We start from the raw sequence: 18,903 nt of genomic DNA on the forward strand, positions 1-18,903 counted from the left end.
AGTTAAATCTATTGTAGAATGTAAAATTTTTGTTTAGTTATATATAATATACATAACTAATATATAATATATATAGTTATATATAATATATATATAATTTTATATATGTTTAAAAAATTTGTCACAATAATTGTCACTATTATAGTATAGTTTCAAAAGATATAGATAAACTTGCACTTTTCAAAATTGAAAATTTATTAAAGAACAATTATATATTCTTATTTTTCATTTGTTCTTTCTGTCTTTTGCATTATATAAGAATTTAGACATTTGCGCAAGTAATTTGCCTCGAACTTCAGTTTGTTTCGCTCCGATCGCATTTCGTCGGTCATTATTTGCGCGAAACTAAATCGCCGCCAGAAATTTGTCAAATCTTGAAAATCTTTCGTAATCTAATAATCAAATAGATATCTAAATCTGTTATTTAAATATCTTATCATGACGTAATACACATTAAAATATATAATTCACCTGCCGAGCAACATTCCAATCTGATAAACCAGAGATTTCCGACGAGGGAGTTATCGGATGTTTTAATTCTTTACAACCGACGAACGGAATTACTTTCTCATCTTGTGTTTCATACTTGCGACAGATTTGCATCAGTGCGAGCAGGCTTTTACCTTTGGTCACAAGACGTTCTAGATGTTTCATCGTTTTGTTATATTCAATCGATAATGTTTTCAATTGGTCTTTATCTTTTACCTGTTCTGAAAATTTTATATACATCTTTTTATATGTATATGTGTATATATATAAATATATGTATATATATATATATATATATAGAAAAATCATTTTAAAAATCAGATAACAATTCGCACCTGAGATGAAACGATTTTTTACAGTCCAGCAAACATTTTGAAGAAACTCGTGTTCGGTCAGAATATCAGAAATTTCTTTTTTAGATGTGGCATCAAACATTATTATTTTATTCTCAAACTTCTGTATTTTCTCAAAAAGATTTGTCGTGCGCAATAATTGTTGGGCTATTATGAGCTGATCCTTATCGTCTTTCTCCTTGAGTGCATCATAATGCTTACGACGATTCTTCGTTTCTGAAGTGATGTCATACTGATTGATATTATATTAGCTTGTGTAGAAAAAACAACGGTATACCAAAGTTAACTTGTATTTAATAGATTTGCAAGTTAATTAAATTACAAATTCGTGGTTTAAGTTCCATTGACAGATTATATATTAATTTTTTTTCAGCAGAATTATACCGGACAGTTTTTGATATGGCTGCCATGAAGTCAGAAATTAATGTGTATACTATACAAACAAGTAATGTATTTATGTTTAAAAAATAAAATCTATATTTAATAAAATTTCGAATATTGCAAAAACAATCATGTTAAAATATTCACTATAGAAATTATAAGTCCTTGTTTACTATTCTGATAATCGGATAAGACTTGTTGCAAGATCTGCCAAGTACTTTGCAGCTGATTTTCAAGTTGCGTTGCAGAAATTCTACGAATATTTTTATTATCTTTCACTAATGCATCTATCTTACCTGTCAAAGAATAAAAATTAGAAATTATTATATCATCTAATGTCGTTTTAGAGGTCATGAATATTTATTGTGTAAATATTTAAGCATAAATTAATTTGCATTTTATATACGCACATTGATAACATGTAACATTAGAAAAGTGTGAGAAAAACGGATTTTGGAATAATGGATATAACACGTACTTAATACAATGCCTTTGACATTGTTCAACGATTCTTCTATTTCTCGTTCAACTCCACGAGTGACTGATTGCAACAAAATCTCATCTTGGTTTTGCTGACTATAAAGTTTGTTCATTTCAACGTCTGTCTGGTCGAGCGTCTGTTTTAAGATTCTCCCGTAATAATTTCTTTCCTCTCGTTCTATTCTCTCCTTATACGTGATCAATAACTTATCTATCGCTTCAGTGTGTGCTCTTAGATTTCTCTGATATTGCTCCTCAGTCTCGCTCAATTCGTCCATCAGGAAACTTATTCTGTGGAAAGGTCATATACAAAAAGTATAAAAATATCTCTAAAGACTATAAAAATTTTTTCTAAAAAAAAGATTAAAATTTACTTATTCAATGAATCGCATTTAAATCGAAAATCATAAACTTTGAAATACCAAATATGGTTTATTATAGTTACGTTATACGTTATTATAGTAAGTACAACTTTGTGTTGGAGTTATTTAAATATTTATCTTTCCTTTCGCATAAAAAAATTAACATGTATGAAGTTAGATAACTATTCAATGTATTGAATGTAATTAAGTGGCAGCCTTAAATTTGTGTTGTATGTGTGAGTGAGTGTGTGTGTTCATTATTCATAAGTTATGTAGTAATACTCAAACTCTCATAATAAATTAGTTTGCCATTATTGTGAGTGTGTAAACCAGTTTGACAAAAGTGACCTATAACTTTTGATGTCAAATGCTCGATCAAAATTCTGCCATGCGACTTCCACATCTTCGACGATCTGCGGCATTTTAATCCTCATCATCATCTCACGCCATAGAGTGCGGTAACGCATTGTATTTAGAGCACCCATACGAATCTCTCGCATCGTTTGTTCTTTCCTCATCATTCTGGCATATTCCTCAACTTTTCTTTCTTTAACTCGCCATGTTTCTCTTTTTCTCTTTTTATCAAAGCAAACTTTATGAATTATTTTACATTTATATTATGTTATCACAAGAGAGAATCCTAAAGTTTTACTTTTATTATACAGTTTTGTATCTTATAATATTCAAAAGAGATTTTGAAATCGAGAGTTCATTTGACATGTGTCTATATTATAAAAATTTCATACATGTAGGCTTGTAGAAATAAGAAGAAAAGATTGTATTGTGTTTTACTTACTGTTGCACGCATTTCATGTCACGTCGTAATAAAACAGAGCCGTGCGTGATTGTCTAAGCCTTTCTCAGCTAAAATTTTCGAGTAGGAAAATGGTCGGTTATAGTTTTCTGTACGAGCCATATACGTTTCTAACATACATGTGTTTTATTTAGTTTGAATAATCTGTATAATTTCAAAGGTCGTGTTTTAATATTCCTCTTTCTTTCTCTTTTTTAATGCAAATATTTGCGCTGAATTTGCTTACGCATGTTTTACGCACGAAGTTGCATCCACCGCGTCCTATATTAGACAAAAAGTTATTCTTTTAATCGATGAGAGATAAGATCAATTTGACCAACTCGGATTAAATTAATCTCGCACTGGTCAATTTCGCGAGTTATAACTAACCAATTAAATCAATCAGAATTGGTTCACAACACTTGTTCTCTACAAGATGTGTGCAAAATAGCAACAACTGTCAAAATAGAAAAGTGAAATTGTCTTTCACGATGGTATAATCAGGTATAATTAAATTAGCATATCTTACACATAGCATATCTTAATATTAGCTTATTAACTGTGCGAGGTCACATTATATAGCAATTTACGAGAAAAAAGTCATGTTACACGCATAGCAAGAAATGGTAATTTTATTGTCAATTTCAATTGCTTCGCTTGGACGCGGTGTTAAAATTCTGATGGCTAAGTTTACACGTAATTATGTTGTGGCAACTTGGAGCTGTACAACGCGTCTGAATGTATATACTAAATGTGTGTATTTTTATTATTACCAACAATCTTTACAAGAAAACCGAACCAATAAAATAGAGATGCGAGTGTGATAGAAAAATTTATCATAGCTGCGTCAATAGCACCTAAATTAAAATGATCATATCTGATTTCGTTAATAATGCTCAAAAACTCGGAAAAACACTAGCTTTATGAATAAAGAATTGATCAAAAACTGGTTTAAAAAGTGTAAACAACAGAACAGTAAATCTTTTAGACCATATACGTTTAAGATCATATTAATTGGTGATTTATGTAAAAAGAGATCAAATTAAAGTAGAATATAATACAGTATGTTTTTCTTGAAAATAAATATTTTTCGTTAGTTGTTCTTTCTCTGATACTTATTGTTCTAATTTATATGCTACAGTGTTTCTGTGTGGAATAACGGCACTCTCTCTCTCTACATGCGATTACAGAAAAAATCAATTATCCAAGTAATATCCGGAATTTCCAGAAGATGTTTATGCTAATTTCCGTGTCTAGCAGTCGCTATTACGTAAAAACGTAAATACCCATGTTTATCAAGGTCAGCTCAAAAAAAAAAGAACAAACTCGCTTTCTTTTTTCTCTCTTCTTTGTTAAATATACATAATATTTAACAAAGTTTTCTTAAAATGTAGATACATATCTCTATATAAGCATAATATTATTTAATATCAAGTAATATTCTGAGCGCAGTCTTGAAATATTAAAACAAATTAACAATGAAAATAAGACACACAATCGGAATATTAAATATAACAAAACTACGCTAAGAATATTATTTGCTTATACAGACTTTTTTATACTTCTTTTGCTTTTTATAAAACCATGCCGTTTTGAAAAAAAAAAAAAAAACTGTATAATATATACAAAGAAAAATCAGTTTTAACTCCAAAGTATTTCATAATATTAGTTATAAAATTCCAGATACACAAAATATATATTTTTTTTCAATATATACGTATGAAAAAATATGCAAGAATCTTTCGTGTCAATGAAGTTTGAAAGTAAAGTGGACAACGCCGTAAAAAATAAAGCAGACTCCTCTGTGTTCGGCAATTCGATTTCAAATTCAAAATTCTTGTCGAGTCACTAGGTAAGTTCAATGTCAGCATGTTAAAAGAAACGAGTCTTCGCATTATAATTCGGTGTAAAAGAAAGAAAAAATAACTAGTCTTTCAGAGAGATATTCAGATGAAGGAGACAAGGATATAACATCTTTGCGAGGAATTTGACAAAAGTTTCCGGTGGTAGGGTGGACTTGTCCCATCCTATAAAAGTCTTTGGATCTTTTGCTTCGAGAAAAGTAAGTCTTCATCAGTCAACGTGATCTAAGGCAAGGTACGTGTTAGGCTTGTTCGTGCCATGCAAAATAACATAGAAGCGAAACTTGTAGAGAGACTGGCTTGATATAGAAAAGTTGTGACAATTTGAAGTTATTTTAGATTTTATCTCTCACTGTTAAATTATATAATTTAAAAAAAGTTTTCTTTTTGTATATACTTCATCTGGAAATAAATAAGTAAATAATATACCGGTATAGCTATTACACATGCTGCTTTTTTAGCGACAAATTGTATGTTTTTGACCGATTTTGTTATCACACACAGGGAATATATAAAATACGAGTGTGTAAAAAACATCCTTCTAAATACTATGAAAAGAAAACTAGAAAAAGCTACAATAATCATAAATTGAAAACATTATTTATAAAAAAAAAACTAATACAAAATTGAAGTTATTTTATGATCCATTTTAATAAATCTCTTTTAACATTTTATATCTGTTATTTTTTCCTCTTTTCAGATGAGGTGCATTATAGTGCTGGCTGCTTTATTAGCTGTGATTTATGCTCGAACGACCGTGCCTAACGAAGAGGCCGTGCCGCAAAAGGTGCTAATAACTTCTATAGCATCGCCGGAAGATAGCACATCCTCTGAATCGAACGAAGTAGCTGAGGCACAGACACGCACCAAGAGAGCGCCAATCATAGGAAAGGCACTCTTAGGCGGAGCTCTTTTAGGTGCCGGAGCATTGGGCATCGGAGCATTGGGCGCCGGTGCTCTGGGCGCCGGTGCTCTGGGTGCCGGACTCGCCGGTGCTGGATTGTACAAGGCTAAATAGTAAGCTATATTTATATATATTACACAATATTAAAAGCTTAAATGGTATTCTAATTTTGATAACACTCCGATCAAATTTTGTTGTATCAAAAGTTATTTGTCAAAAGAGATATCAAGAGATTGAACTCTGTTAAATGTATCTCGATAAAATGTAATTTTTTTTTTAATTTGTTCTGACTCCTATTGGCCTAATTTCTTCATTATCTATATTGATTTTTTTTTTTAGTTATGGCGGCGGATACGGATATGGATATGGATATTCCCACTATCATGATAGCTATCCCTATCATTATCACACTCATTACCATAATCATCCCTCTTACCATTATTCTTATCCTCATTATCATTATCACAGCTATGGACCGACTTATGGCTATTGGTAAATTGATTTATCTTCATGAATGGCGTGCTATATATGAGTAAGTTTTATATATAAACTAATATGTAAGCCGCACACATATATGTTTCAAATATTTGCAATTCCTGATTGTATAATATATAAAATTATTATCTTAAAAATATAATTTTGATAACTTTGAAATCAATTTATAATAATCAACCAACGTACTCTATCTTTGTAGATTTCATTGATGGAAATGGAAGTACTTGCTGTGCATGTACTTTATTGACGCGTCTTTATTTATTTACGACAAAAGCTACCTCTCCTATATACAATGTATGCTTGTATAATGCTATAGTATGTACAATGTTGCACACTAATATTTACTTATTGTAAATTGTTTTATATGTTTATAATGCGATAATAAAAAAACAAAAATTACTATAATTGTCATGTGTTAAATATTTTAAAGCACAGTAAAATCTTTAAATAAAGTTACTTATATAAACCTACATAATTATAACTTGTCATTATACCTCACTTTTATTTCTTATGAATTAATGGCGTATTTTGATATAAAACAATTATATATACATATGATAAAAAATTTTACATGTATACATGTATATACATACACTTAAAAATCTAATATGTCTAATTTTGCTAATCTATACTGTCGTGTTTGAGTATTTCTTACAAGGACAATATTGGATTTCTTATTACTTATTGCAAACAATGAGGGCAAAGTAACATATCCGATGCCAATACCTTTTGCTCGGCTGAATGAAAAATGACCTTCAGTCAGATATCCCATGATCTCTCTATCACAAGAATAGCGAACTTCTTTACATTCCGGAAGAAATAATTTTGACATTTTTTCCAAGTAGTCCGATATAATTTTGCGATGTTGCGACAAGCTATTGAAGTGGTCACATTTGTCTAATTTGCCCCCCCCACCAGATTCTTTCAATGATTTTAATAAATCGTTTTCTATCGCTTTCAGTAAATTGTTTCCTAACGCTCTCTTTTGTCGAACTCTCTGCCGTCTTAATCGCTTCAACAGCGTCAAATGGTTCTTCCGCAAAATTTTACGAGATTTCTCATTTGGATCGACATGATGTTTTTCTACAGGACCGGTCCACTTCTTGTCGTTTTCAAATGTTTTCAAATCTTCAGCCGTTGGCACGCATATGATCGCGAATTTCTTTGGCAATCCCCTTCCTATCATCGATACATAAACGCATATCAAACAGTTTTTATATTTCTCTATATCTTGAAAATCAAATTGTATTTTTTGAACCAACTGGGAGTTTTTATTTTTGGTATACGGACAAATACTTGCTCGCAAATGTAGTAAGAGTTCACGATTTCTTAAAACGTAAAAGTTCTCAGCACCTGACCACTCTCTCGTCAAAATTTTCCAGTCGCAGGAGAACGGACTGCTAATTCCGAATTTAGTATAATTAACCCTTCTATTAGGCGGATAACAAAAATATTTTTTAGTTAATTCCTCTTTTGTATTTGATGCTTCTCTCATGTAAGCAGGACTATCGGGATCATTGACATCGGGTGTGTTTCGCTTCAAAGTTTCGAAGGCTATCGATCTTGATTCTCGAAGCGCTCCTACTCTCGCGCATCGCAATATAAGCGCAAGCCAAAACGGCATTGCCCATCCCGATGGAATAATAACGTCTATACTAGAACCTAAACCTGTTAACACAAATATCAATATATTTTTATAAATTAAAAAACAAATACAACAAAATTATACATATATACATATACACCTGTAATATTTCCAGGCTTTTGAATAAGAAGAATAGGTATTTTTGCCATAATATCTTCACTGAGATACTTGTCGTTTGATACTCCAGGCACAATGCACTCACTTCTGAAGTTGTTAATTGTGCTTGTAGATACGCAAGAATTACTCACAACACGACGTATTTCCACATCCCAAATAGGAGAACAGTTTGAATTATTTGGTGATTGAGTGAGTAAAGTTAATTGAGAAAATTCTGTACACTTTGTTCTTTTTATGGGTAAGTAAAAGCGTGGATCCAAAACAGTCAATCCAATAATTATATTTGATGGTAAGCAATTTGGTGATTCTGAAGACTCCATTATTTGCCACAACTGTTTTTGTGCTTTAAAAGCTTCCATATTTGTTTTATTTTTGTAGTATTTAATATGCCATGTTTTTTCCTTAACTTCTTGTATACTTGAATATTTCGATATTACAGTGTTCTCTTCATTCTTTTTATCAATTTCCATCTTTTCTGTAGATTCTAGAACATTCTTCCTTAACAATTTACATGTGTCAGGTGTTTTATCATTTAACAAGCTCTGGGTCTGTTCTTGTTGTCCTGTAGTATCCATTTCTGACAAAAAATCTGATTCAATCAAGGATGGTAATCGTAACGCTTGTGTCAGCACATTTAACGTCAATGGCCCATGAAGTCTAAATCGGTTTAATGCATTTCTCAATATATTCATCTTACAGCCTGCATCATTTACATATGTATTATGTAAATTAGGTGTAATGCGAGTTGTATCGTTTATATATATATTATTATCTTCTATAAAATTAAAGCTCGATATAATTTCATTGAAAACATCATCATAGAAAGCAGGGTGTATCCAGATCCAAATAGTTCTAATATCCGACTTCTTTGGTCTCCAGAAAAAATCCACATTTCCAATAGGAGAATGTGGATACCCATTCTTTTTGAAGAACATTAAAGTGCCTTCTTTATGACCTGTAGTGTACTTTTTTGCTGCAAAAGTTAATGCGGACGGATCGCAATGTGTCTTTAAAGTAGTCTTTAACAAACTTTCCTCTCCTTTTATTTCAATACAAGTATAGTAAGAAATATCCTGTAATAAGCAATGCTTTTCGACAGCTCGGTAATTAGCTCTGAAACATTTGTCGTTTGAATAGCTCGCAATTCTATATCCCCATTTGTCGATCAAGTGAAAGCGTTTTGCATGCCAAATATGAGTTTCCAGCCAGACTTTATTACGCTGTCTACGTCCGTATTCAGAAAGTAACATGTGCGGTCTTCTCCGATATTTTCGAGATGGTCGCTTGTTCACCGAGATTATATTTTTGCCTTTTGCAGACTTTGCCATTTGCGCCAAATGCGCTTCTCGTAATCTACGTGGTAATCTTTTGACATTATGAGACATAACACGTCTGCGCATATATACAGGAAGTTTTTGAAATATCAATTTGGTTTGCTTGGGATTCTCTGTGTAAATAATTAAAATATAAAATATACCAATAAAAATACATATTTATAAAACATATTTTTTTAAAGACACATACCTAGTGAACTTGTCATCGCAGAAATTTCGCGGGCTCGCGCCGATACAAATTGCATAATAGGCACATCATGTGGAAGCGATTCCGATCCTCCCAAAAAAGCGTCAAATTGCTTTTTCTCCATTATATTATTTATTTTTGGTCAATATATTCCGCCCCGTATAACACAGTTACACAATTCGTACAGTTTAATTACCTACGTGTATGGTTTTGCTTTAGCTTTTTAATAACTCCCAAGCTTTAGCAACATTATATCCATACACCAGCTCGCTTATTCACCCACGTGTATCGGATAGAGAGCTTCTCAGAGGTTTGCTCTTTTTTCAGTCTTCCAGGGGGTCGATTCTGTATCCATGCGATGATGTAGTGAAAATTGCAAAAGCGAGCTAATTTACTAGGTGCTGACCAATAAGATCATAGATATTTTAGTGAATTCGCTCACTTTTGTCATTTTCACTACACTGCGTGATACAGAATCGACCCCCAGTTAAGCAAGAGGGAACGAACAAACGCAGGGCTGTGTCCAGTTAAGCAAGAGGGAACGAACAAACGGAGGAAATGCGGGAAATACAGGAATTGAAATGCAAGAATAGCAAGAATTGAAAGGAGTGGAGAAAATGCAAAAGAAGAAATGAGAAGGTGGCTCCCTGATCTGTTGCGGAGCATGCGCAGTATAGCAGACAGTTGTCTTCACTTTCTCAACTTCTTTCAATTTCTGTATTTCCTGCATTTCCTGCGTTCGTTCTCTCTTGCTTAACTGGACATAGCCTCGGCTATGTCGATTCCGCATAAAAATATGTTTTTGCGGAACGAAAAGTGCAGAATCAGCGGAATCAAGCCACGACCAATCACAAACATTCCGACAGTTCCGCATTATGCACATTGCGCACCATCTGACATTTCCCTCACTCGCTTTGTGCACTTCTTTTAAAAAAAAGTCTTCCCACTTTACAGCCATTGGTTGTCAGCAGAACGTTAGTATACTGGGTTCAAATTGAGAAAAGAAACCGGATGAACGAAAACTTGCCTGTTTCGCGCACTTTCTCTACTAAAAAGTCTCCTTACTCCACAGCCATTGGCTGTCAACAAGTATTCCATCAATCCCCCAGGCTGTGTTCAGTTAAGCAAGATGGAACGAACTAATGGAGGAAATGCAGGAAATACAGGAATTCATTAGTTCCAATTCCTGTATTTCCTGCATTTCCTCCATTAGTTCGTTCCATCTTGCTTAACTGAACACAGCCCCATGCAACGCTATCCTACTTTCCCTGCTTTTCTTTCCCTATGAGCAGTAAAATTCTCTTCTCAAATTGAACGCAGTATACGTATTTATCTTCCAACTTTTACGGCAGCGGCCTAAGTTAGCGGTTAGGGCAATTATCCTTACTATCTTTATTGTAGACGAGATCTAACACAATCCATGAAATTATGTTCTTTGAATCTCACTTTGTCATTGTACAATCGAGAATTGAAAACTTTTTTGACAATCTTCGGACATTTTTGTTTTGTATATAATTCCTGGAATTTATATACACGTACATGTTTTAATTGAAAGCTTCCAAGTCTATGATACTAACTTCACGAGTGGTACGTATGTGCATAAAATAATATATATGTAGCCGAGTTATATAGTTACATTTGTAAACTGTAAAGTGTGTGTTTGGATACATTGCACCTTTTAATGATGGCGAATCTGCGCGTATAGTTTTGCAGTGATGACAGTGACTGTGTGTTTTATCGGATGATCGAGAGTGATGACAACAGTGTGCACGCGAGCGAACTTGGCCTTCTTCCACGTTACATTTATGATCGTTTAATTGTCGCAAATAAACAAGAATGGGTGTTGGCCTAAAACCATTGGAGTTTACGGATTGTTTAACCGACAGTCCGTACTTCCGTGAAAATCTTCACTATCACGAGCGCGAATTAGAAAAGACCAGTCAGCAAATAAAGCGACTTATTAAAGAGATCAAAGATTTACTAACAGCTGCTAAAAGTAAGTTTTTTTTTTTAATATGTCAGATCTGTCGTTCGAACCATAGAAAAAACGCGAATTACAACAGCTGTTGTGCTTTTTTTTTTTTAATCTTATTTCTCAATTAGTTCGGTCAGTAGACAAGATATTCTCTGACAACACAGAGAAAATTTGTGCAAGGAGAGACATTTTGTTTATTAGGTTATTTTTTTTTTTTCATACCTCAGATATTGTCATACATACTTTTTAACAAAACTTAGTAACAAAATTTTTTTTTTTTTTTTATAGTATAACATGTAGTATATAGTCTTTTATTTTATTGGAATATAGCAAAATAATGTAAATATTTCTCTAGACTTGTCCAGGGCTCAAAGAACCTTTTCCAAAACATTACAAAACTTCAGCTTTGAATGCATTGGAGAGAGCCAGACTGAGGATGAAACTCACATATCTCAAAGTCTAAAGTATTTTGGCAAACTTATTGCATCCATAGAAGATGAAAGAGATCGTATGGTATATAAGATTACAAATATGTATATATTTGTTAATGTGTATGTTCTTTATAGAGTTTTCTTCTTATTTTCATTGGTTTTCTTTTAGCTAGAGCAAGCATATAATCAGATTATATTACCTTTGGAAAATTTTAGGAAAGAACATATTGGTGGAGTTAAGGTATTACTTTTTTTTTAATTAAATAAAATTTGAATTTAATTAAATGATATAATATCTCTTAATAATATGATTTAGTTTTTAATAATATAATGATATATATTTTACTTGTTAGGATGGCAAAAAAAAATTTGAGAAACAAACAATTAAATTTTGTCAGAGCCAAGAACGCTACTTAAATTTATCCATTAAGAAACAAGACAATGTTTTGCAAGAGGTATGCCTGGTAACTCACATAAAATTAGAAATTAGTGTTATTAAATAGTTGATATCTGTATGTGCATGTGTAGGCAGATGCAACGTTGGAAATGGCTGAAAGACACTTTTCTCAAGCTAGTTTAGAATATGTATTCTTATTGCAAGAGGTTCAAGAACGGAAAAAATTTGAATTTGTTGAAACGGTAATACAGTAAAGTATTTAATTATATAACTTTTATTATATGCACACGTAGAGGAAACATGTTAAAATTATAGTGGAATACAATGTACAATGTTCTAGTTATTGGGATTTATGTTTGGATGGCTGACGTTCTATCATCAGGGTCACGAAGTTGCAAAAGATTTTAAACCTTATATGACAGAGCTACAATTAAAAATTCAGAAGGTTGGTAATTTAAAATTTTTGTCTAATCAATTATTTTCTAACTGCACATAAACATTGAATACTGTTGAAAATAAATATATTTTTATCTTATTAGAGTATATGTATTACAAGTTAATATATTTTTGTGCAACAGTTTTAATTATAATAATATAATGTTACTTTCTTTTTAATCACATGTTATATAATTGTGTGTTGAAATGCAAGAAATTCTTGTCAAGCACCACTAACATATAAATACATTTATATACATATATACATACACGCGCACACGGTGTGTGTATGAATGTGTATATAAATATATATATGTATCTGTTCTATAGTATTTCTAATATTATTAGATTTCTTTCCCTTTCTAGCTTGAGCTAGCCAATATCGCACGTTTCAAGAAATAAATTAACAACTTATAAAATCTTTAATTACTTGGAAATTTAGTTTTGGTAGAGAATTCAAGAATGAAAAAGTTTTGCTATTAAAACAAGTCTAACTTGTGTATAGGTAAACTATACATATATATATTGTAACGGTAATTATAACAAAATGTTAATAAATTATCAATAACTTTCTTGTCTCGGAATCGGAGATCCCATTCAATTTCAATGAGTCGTAACTCACATAAAAATATCAAACGTAACAATTCGCGACTAAATTATACAGTGTGGTGTAAATATCACGATAGAATTCATAACTGCATGTATAAGAGCTTACTAATTGCAATTTTTATTTGTGTGTGCGTGTGTTTCGCAAGACTAGAGAGAATTTCCTTGCTACCCGGGATAAAACTGAATCACTTATGAATAAGATGAAGGACATGAAGAAGGTATGTGTTTTATAGAAAATTTTGCATTCTTATTTTGTATTCTTTTCTTTTTGATTGCTCAGTAAAACGTATTCACATAAAAGTAGACTTTCAATATTTTATTGTTACATGAATGTTACGTTATCATATTAGAGTGCAATAGAAAGAAAGAAATTTAGGAATAATTTATTTTTTCTGAAAATCTGCAAAATTATGTGTACTTTACACTGCCTTTACTGTGTTTATTGCGTAAAGTATATCTTTTATTCACTTTTATTACTGTCTTTCTTCTCTTAGTCCGCTGTAGAAAGTGGTCTGAACAAACTGCATTCGCGCGAAGGTTATCTATTTCTAATGGAAAAAAGTAAGTTTCTTTTATCTGTAAGAAGACAGTTTTTAGATAAAAATTTGATTATATCTTCAAATATAATTCTGATGTAAATTTTGTTACGCTATTATTATAAATATATAGCTGATTATATGCAATGCTAAAAACAACATTGTATTTGCAGAAGCGTTTGGTACAACATGGACAAAACAGTATTGCACATATCAGAAGGACAAGAAAGAATTTACTATGATCCCTTACAATCAACTCACCGGAAAATTTGTAAGTGAATGCTAATTATTAGTAATATATACAATATGCAGATATATGTATAGAATAATCTACACATATTTTGTTTTTTTTTTTTTTTTATTGACAGAGTAGCAAAGAAACTTTCACATTAGCATCTTGTATACGAAGAACATCAGACACTATTGAAAAAAGATTTTGTTTCGATATTACTGCCGTTGATAAGTAAGTGTGCGTGTGTGTGTGTGTGTGCGTAAGTAATTATTTATTATATTTTATTATAAAAGAGCAAAAATAGAAAAAATCTACATTATTTTTTCAGGCCTAATATAACTTATACATTCCAAGCGTTATCTGAAGAGGATAGAAAATTGTGGATGGATGCCATGGATGGAAAAGAACCTGTAAATATTCATTCTAATACTTCTTATTTTTTAAATAATATCTCTCATTTTATATTACTCTAATAATATTAGTTGTATTATTATTATATTTATGTCATTAATTGTACGTATTATAATAATATTATTATTGGGATATTTTTCAGGCTTGCCAACGATTAGGTTCTTCTGCAAAACCTGAAGATACAGTATTAGATGAAACTGGTTTTGCATTCATATCCAAGTGTATCGCAGCGCTTGAAAATAGAGGTATAATGAATACAATTTAGGTTTTTTTTTTTTTTTTAATATATTACGTTACAAATGTATTAGGTACCTAATGATAATCGGTTTGACAGGACTCGAAGAACAGGGTCTGTACAGAGTGGTCGGTGTTGCCTCGAAAGTGAACAAACTTTTAACAATGGGACTCGATAAGAGGAAAATAGATAAAATCAATCTGAACGATCGTTTTGAATGGGAGAGTAAAACTATTACTAGTGCACTCAAGACTTATCTAAGAACATTGTCCGAGCCGCTGATGACATTCCGATATTACAACAGCTTCATTACAGCTGCGAGTGCGTATAGGTATTTTTGAAATATAAATATTGGTTTATTTTTGCTATATATTGTATAATCAAAAACTAGAAAAAAAAATTTTGATTAATAGTTTCTTATTGTTCTTAGAATTATCAGTTTTTATTTGTTTTTTCTCTTTGATGGATTTTTACTTTTAAATTTTTTCTATATAAGTAAGATTTTCTTATGGCATTTAACAGAACAGGAAACGAAAGAAACTCGAATAAATGATGTACATAGTCTCGTTTATCGATTGCCTAAAGCAAACTTTAACATGCTGATCCTTCTCATCAATCATCTTTGCAAGTAAGAAATACATTTATTATTATTTATTTATCTCTAAATTTAGTATTTTTTTTCTCACATTATATCACATATTTGTCTAACATTCACAGAATGTATGTATTGAAAACGAAATTTTTTAGTGTGGCAAAGAAAAGTGAAAAAAATTTAATGACCGTGGGAAACTTGGCAGTGTGTTTCGGTCCGACTCTATTACGACCGGAAGAGGAAACGGTAGCATCTATAATGGATATTAAATTTTATAATATCGTTGTGGAAATATTGATCGAGAATTGTGAAAGAATAGTATCTGGACCGCCTCAAGATTCTTTACGCACAACAGCAACGCAACAGCCCGCCGCTGTTGTATCAAGTAAATCGCAATGCGTTAAAGTAGAAGAAAGTTCGACTTCCTCGGGTAATGGCACCGCATTTTTAAGATATCCACTGCACACCGCGGTCACAGTCACGCCTACATCTTCGCATTCACATGTGAGTTGATCGTAATAGGATCCACTTGATCTTGGTTTTCTTCAATCGTTAATTTTTTTAATAACGTTTATGTATGTAGCTTGTTACGAGATCCTATTACGACGGTCAGCCGTTAACGGTCATTAACAAATCGTCTGTTGCCGATGAAAGAAATAACGGAGATTACGAAGATCTAGACAGCACGAGTCATCGTATACCATCGTACCTGGACGGCCGTAGCGGTAGCACCGGCAGCACCAGTCGTATAAAACTAACCAATATGAACCTCATATATCATTCAGCCGAAAAAGGTTTTGTTATACATTCTCTTTTCTTTCATATCTTTATTTACTTCGCACACCGAGATCTGTTTTTGTAAATGAAAAATTTTTACTGCTGTCTCAGTTCTTAGTGGTGGAAATACAAGTAGTTCGAGCGAGTCGATTGCGTCGGATCCTCATCCGTTTACCAGCGAATTACCAGTGAAACAGAAGCGTGGTACCATGATGTCTGTGCACTATCCCACGGCTTACTCTCAGCGCAGTAGCTCGTCATCAATTTGTCCGTAAGTTATTTTATTTTTTTGTTTAAAAAAGAAAGCATTGTTATACTTTATTCCAAGTAGTGCTTTGTGTTGCTTGTGACCGTTTACATAATTACAGTGTTAACACTTCGCCTAGTAGTGGTCGTTCAAGTCCGGGTCAAATACCGGGTATTTGGTAAGTGCTTTATGTCTGTATGTACAGAGATTCTTGGCAATTGAGATTTGAAGTTTGCATGATTCTCAGGAGAGTACGGACTTTGTACGCATGCATGGCGGAGAGCGAAGGAGAATTGTCATTCGAGCCAAATCAAATTATCACAAATGGTAAGAACGATAAGAGGACATTGAATACTTTTTTAAAAAAAAGATAAGTAAAAAAGAGTAACAAAATAATGTTAATTGCAGTTAAAGCCTCTTTGGAACCGGGTTGGCTAGAAGGTACGTTGAACGGCAAGACGGGTTTGGTCCCGAAGAATTATGTCGAGCAGCTACCTTAAAAGAACCAAAGAGTATCAGAAAATTTAGGCAATTCTGTGTCGTTAGTGCAATGGTTTTGGATATATTTCGATATTTTTGTTATCGTAAAAGAAACGAGACTCATGTGTGAAACAAAACTATGCAGTGCGACACACGTAAACACTTGCGTTGCAAACTTCCGTACCGGAATTTCTTCGGCTGCACACTATTTAGTCAATTATAATTTTACATAAAGTATTATTTATTAGAAGCCATTTTGCTGTGTATCTATAAAACTGTATATATATAATCACACTTGTAGGAAAAGTGACATATGTTCATAGTAGAAAAAAATCATATAGATTTAATATATCTGATGCATTTCAATACATTTATATTAAATGATACTCCCAATTTATATGTACACAAGGATATTTTATGTGGAGCTTTTTTCTGTATGAGATTTTAAAGGCAATAACTATCTGCGAGTGTTTATATATATATATATATATATATATGTACACACATATATATACACACAAACATATATATATATATTATATATTATTGTATTATAATAAAATATATATACAGAATAATGTGGAAAATCAAATATTATCGAAAAATCTCAAAAGCCTCTTACTGTTAAATACGTATAAGTTCTTATTTATATAAATGTTGCACTTTGGCATAAATGTAGAAATACAAAATCAATATAAAGCTAAATAACGATAATGTGCACATTACGGTTTAACTTCGAAGACTGAAGGAGAAGCTTTTTACTTGGTCATATTGTGCTCCCAGAGTTATATAAATATATGAACAGATATTTATACATCTGAGATGTCACTGACTGATATAAAATGATATGCATAATTATATATTAGCTTTGTTTTATTTTTCCTGCACTGGCTGTACTAGTTCACAGTCTATCTTTTTTTCTCTATTAGAAGAACAAAGATAGACTGTGAACTAGTGCAGCCTGTGCAGGGAAAAAAACAAACCTATTATAGGTATATATTATTTGGTCAATCTCGGGATGCGTTCGCTTTAAGCGCTTAAAAGCAGTGCTCATGTCGTTCACTTCGGCGTTATAAGCGTTCATGAAGAGTAAACTGACATCATTGATTACGTCATATCTCTCGTTTACCATCGCTTAGGGTGCACTCGCTTTAGGAGCTTACGCGCTTTGAGCGTCAGTCTATCTTTGTTCTATATTTAAACAACAATAAAGACAGACTGACGTTTAAAGCGTCCAAAGCGAACGCACCCTTATTCTATCGAGGTAAGACATTTAAAGCGTGAGCGCTTTGTTTCGAAAGAAACGCTCTTAGCTATTACTAGAGAGAAGCCTTGAGAGTAGTCACTCGATTGTTCTCAATCTTGTCACATGTGCTCACATTCACATCGCTCACATCGCCAAAACGAACAATTTATGTAAGCGCTAGTGAGTATTCAAACGCCAAAGAGACCAAGTGCACAAAGCGCTTAAGGTAGTTATCGCGTAGAATCGATTTCTTGCCAACTCTTCCAAATTTGAACTATGTATTAAGCAAAAGGCTTTGTAAGCGTTCGTGAAATTTCTAAATGTTTGACTGTCTCTCTCTCTCTTTCAAAGTTGAGATAATTGCAAATATAAATGACGCTTTTCACATGTGTTATATGCGTAAACTCAATGAAAAAGGCATATTTAAAACTCTAGTTGTCAAAATAAAGCCGCGGAAAGATTGTAATATTTCTTGACAAGGTATAGTTAGACAGGTAATAGCAGCATCAATATCGCTTCACGCATAACATACTTAGATCTTGACACACAACTTTTTTTGTGGTTTTTTTGCCTCTATCATACTCAAAATTGTTTTTAAGCATTTTTTTTTTTAGTATCTGTATTAAAATTTGAAGTCATCTTAGTAGTTTTGTTTGACAGCTAAGCAAACTGACAAATTTGGTCAGATGTGCGTGAAGTTGTCAAATTGCCGTTTGATGTAAAGCGTGGGCAATCGTTGCTAAAAAATTTACTGCATTGGCAAAAAAAGTAAAATTGTTTAAAGAGCTTTTGAGTATAATAAAACTACTTATTTATTTCTATACTAACATGTTGATAAAAAAAATCGAATCGAAATATTTGTACATGTAAATCGAGTTCTGAGAATATTTTCAGTAGT

General features: G+C 32.2%; 4 protein-coding genes across 7 annotated transcripts; 2 read left to right on the forward strand and 2 right to left on the reverse strand.

The window, feature by feature from the left end:
* Positions 1-120: 120 nt before the first annotated feature.
* Positions 121-3,837, reverse strand: LOC109859701 (coiled-coil domain-containing protein 65-like). Of its 2 annotated transcripts, XM_020438212.1 has the most exons (8): positions 3,106-3,837; positions 2,862-3,023; positions 2,414-2,640; positions 1,702-1,994; positions 1,397-1,519; positions 825-1,058; positions 472-710; positions 121-392 (listed from the first exon to the last, which is right to left on the reverse strand). In XM_020438212.1, the coding sequence occupies exons 2-8, from the start codon at positions 2,871-2,873 to the stop codon at positions 219-221; spliced, it is 1,302 nt and encodes a 433-aa protein (XP_020293801.1). In that variant the 5' UTR covers positions 2,874-3,023; positions 3,106-3,837; the 3' UTR covers positions 121-218. The 2 variants fall into 2 exon arrangements, with proteins under 2 accessions (XP_020293801.1, XP_020293802.1); XM_020438213.1 differs by lacking the exon at positions 2,414-2,640 and having other exon boundaries at positions 2,862-3,837.
* Positions 3,838-4,843: 1,006 nt separating this feature from the next.
* On the forward strand, positions 4,844-6,495 carry LOC109859702 (protein spalt-accessory-like). The gene is made up of 4 exons (XM_020438214.1): positions 4,844-4,955; positions 5,421-5,737; positions 5,964-6,156; positions 6,319-6,495. The coding sequence occupies exons 2-3, from the start codon at positions 5,421-5,423 to the stop codon at positions 6,118-6,120; spliced, it is 474 nt and encodes a 157-aa protein (XP_020293803.1). The 5' UTR covers positions 4,844-4,955; the 3' UTR covers positions 6,121-6,156; positions 6,319-6,495.
* Positions 6,496-6,624: 129 nt separating this feature from the next.
* On the reverse strand, positions 6,625-9,917 carry LOC109859700 (ribonucleases P/MRP protein subunit POP1). Of its 2 annotated transcripts, none has more exons than XM_020438210.1 (3): positions 9,406-9,916; positions 7,865-9,328; positions 6,625-7,787 (listed from the first exon to the last, which is right to left on the reverse strand). In XM_020438210.1, exons 1-3 carry the CDS (start codon positions 9,524-9,526, stop codon positions 6,715-6,717), a joined length of 2,658 nt encoding a protein of 885 aa, XP_020293799.1. In that variant the 5' UTR covers positions 9,527-9,916; the 3' UTR covers positions 6,625-6,714. The 2 variants fall into 2 exon arrangements, with proteins under 2 accessions (XP_020293799.1, XP_020293800.1); XM_020438211.1 differs by having other exon boundaries at positions 6,690-7,769; positions 9,406-9,917.
* Positions 9,918-10,733: 816 nt separating this feature from the next.
* Positions 10,734-17,279, forward strand: LOC109859691 (rho GTPase-activating protein 26). 2 transcript variants are annotated; one of them, XM_020438183.1, is made up of 21 exons: positions 10,734-10,989; positions 11,108-11,398; positions 11,733-11,890; positions 11,978-12,049; positions 12,162-12,263; positions 12,337-12,447; positions 12,546-12,650; positions 13,396-13,467; positions 13,744-13,810; positions 13,959-14,056; positions 14,154-14,248; positions 14,346-14,427; positions 14,571-14,673; positions 14,763-14,984; positions 15,186-15,291; positions 15,411-15,759; positions 15,839-16,049; positions 16,144-16,303; positions 16,401-16,457; positions 16,527-16,606; positions 16,688-17,279. In XM_020438183.1, the coding sequence occupies exons 2-21, from the start codon at positions 11,239-11,241 to the stop codon at positions 16,777-16,779; spliced, it is 2,502 nt and encodes an 833-aa protein (XP_020293772.1). In that variant the 5' UTR covers positions 10,734-10,989; positions 11,108-11,238; the 3' UTR covers positions 16,780-17,279. The 2 variants fall into 2 exon arrangements, with proteins under 2 accessions (XP_020293772.1, XP_020293773.1); XM_020438184.1 differs by lacking the exon at positions 13,396-13,467.
* Positions 17,280-18,903: the final 1,624 nt, after the last annotated feature.

Source organism: Pseudomyrmex gracilis, unplaced genomic scaffold (genome assembly GCF_002006095.1).
Source record: "Pseudomyrmex gracilis isolate BER0280 unplaced genomic scaffold, ASM200609v1 scaffold_279, whole genome shotgun sequence".
In the NCBI taxonomy this organism is placed as follows: Eukaryota; Metazoa; Arthropoda; class Insecta; order Hymenoptera; family Formicidae; genus Pseudomyrmex; species Pseudomyrmex gracilis.

What these genes read in the sequence shown, in the direction of transcription:
- LOC109859691 (XM_020438183.1), top strand. Translation starts at nt 11,239, where the DNA reads ATGGGTGTTGGCCTAAAACCATTGGAGTTTACGGATTGTTTAACCGAC. An exon ending in TTTACTAACAGCTGCTAAAA is followed by an intron (nt 11,399 to 11,732) that starts GTAAGTTTTTTT and finishes ATATTTCTCTAG; the next exon opens with ACTTGTCCAGGGCTCAAAGA. An exon ending in AATTTGAATTTGTTGAAACG is followed by an intron (nt 12,448 to 12,545) that starts GTAATACAGTAA and finishes ACAATGTTCTAG; the next exon opens with TTATTGGGATTTATGTTTGG.
- LOC109859701 (XM_020438212.1), bottom strand. An exon ending in TTTGACATCAAAAGTTATAG is followed by an intron (nt 1,995 to 2,413) that starts GTCACTTTTGTC and finishes ACCTTTCCACAG; the next exon opens with AATAAGTTTCCTGATGGACG. An exon ending in CTTATCCGATTATCAGAATA is followed by an intron (nt 1,059 to 1,396) that starts GTAAACAAGGAC and finishes ACATCACTTCAG; the next exon opens with AAACGAAGAATCGTCGTAAG.
- LOC109859700 (XM_020438210.1), bottom strand. Translation starts at nt 9,526, where the DNA reads ATGGAGAAAAAGCAATTTGACGCTTTTTTGGGAGGATCGGAATCGCTT. An exon ending in TGCGATGACAAGTTCACTAG is followed by an intron (nt 9,329 to 9,405) that starts GTATGTGTCTTT and finishes TTATTTACACAG; the next exon opens with AGAATCCCAAGCAAACCAAA. An exon ending in AAAGCCTGGAAATATTACAG is followed by an intron (nt 7,788 to 7,864) that starts GTGTATATGTAT and finishes TTGTGTTAACAG; the next exon opens with GTTTAGGTTCTAGTATAGAC.
- LOC109859702 (XM_020438214.1), top strand. Translation starts at nt 5,421, where the DNA reads ATGAGGTGCATTATAGTGCTGGCTGCTTTATTAGCTGTGATTTATGCT. An exon ending in GGATTGTACAAGGCTAAATA is followed by an intron (nt 5,738 to 5,963) that starts GTAAGCTATATT and finishes TTTTTTTTTTAG; the next exon opens with TTATGGCGGCGGATACGGAT.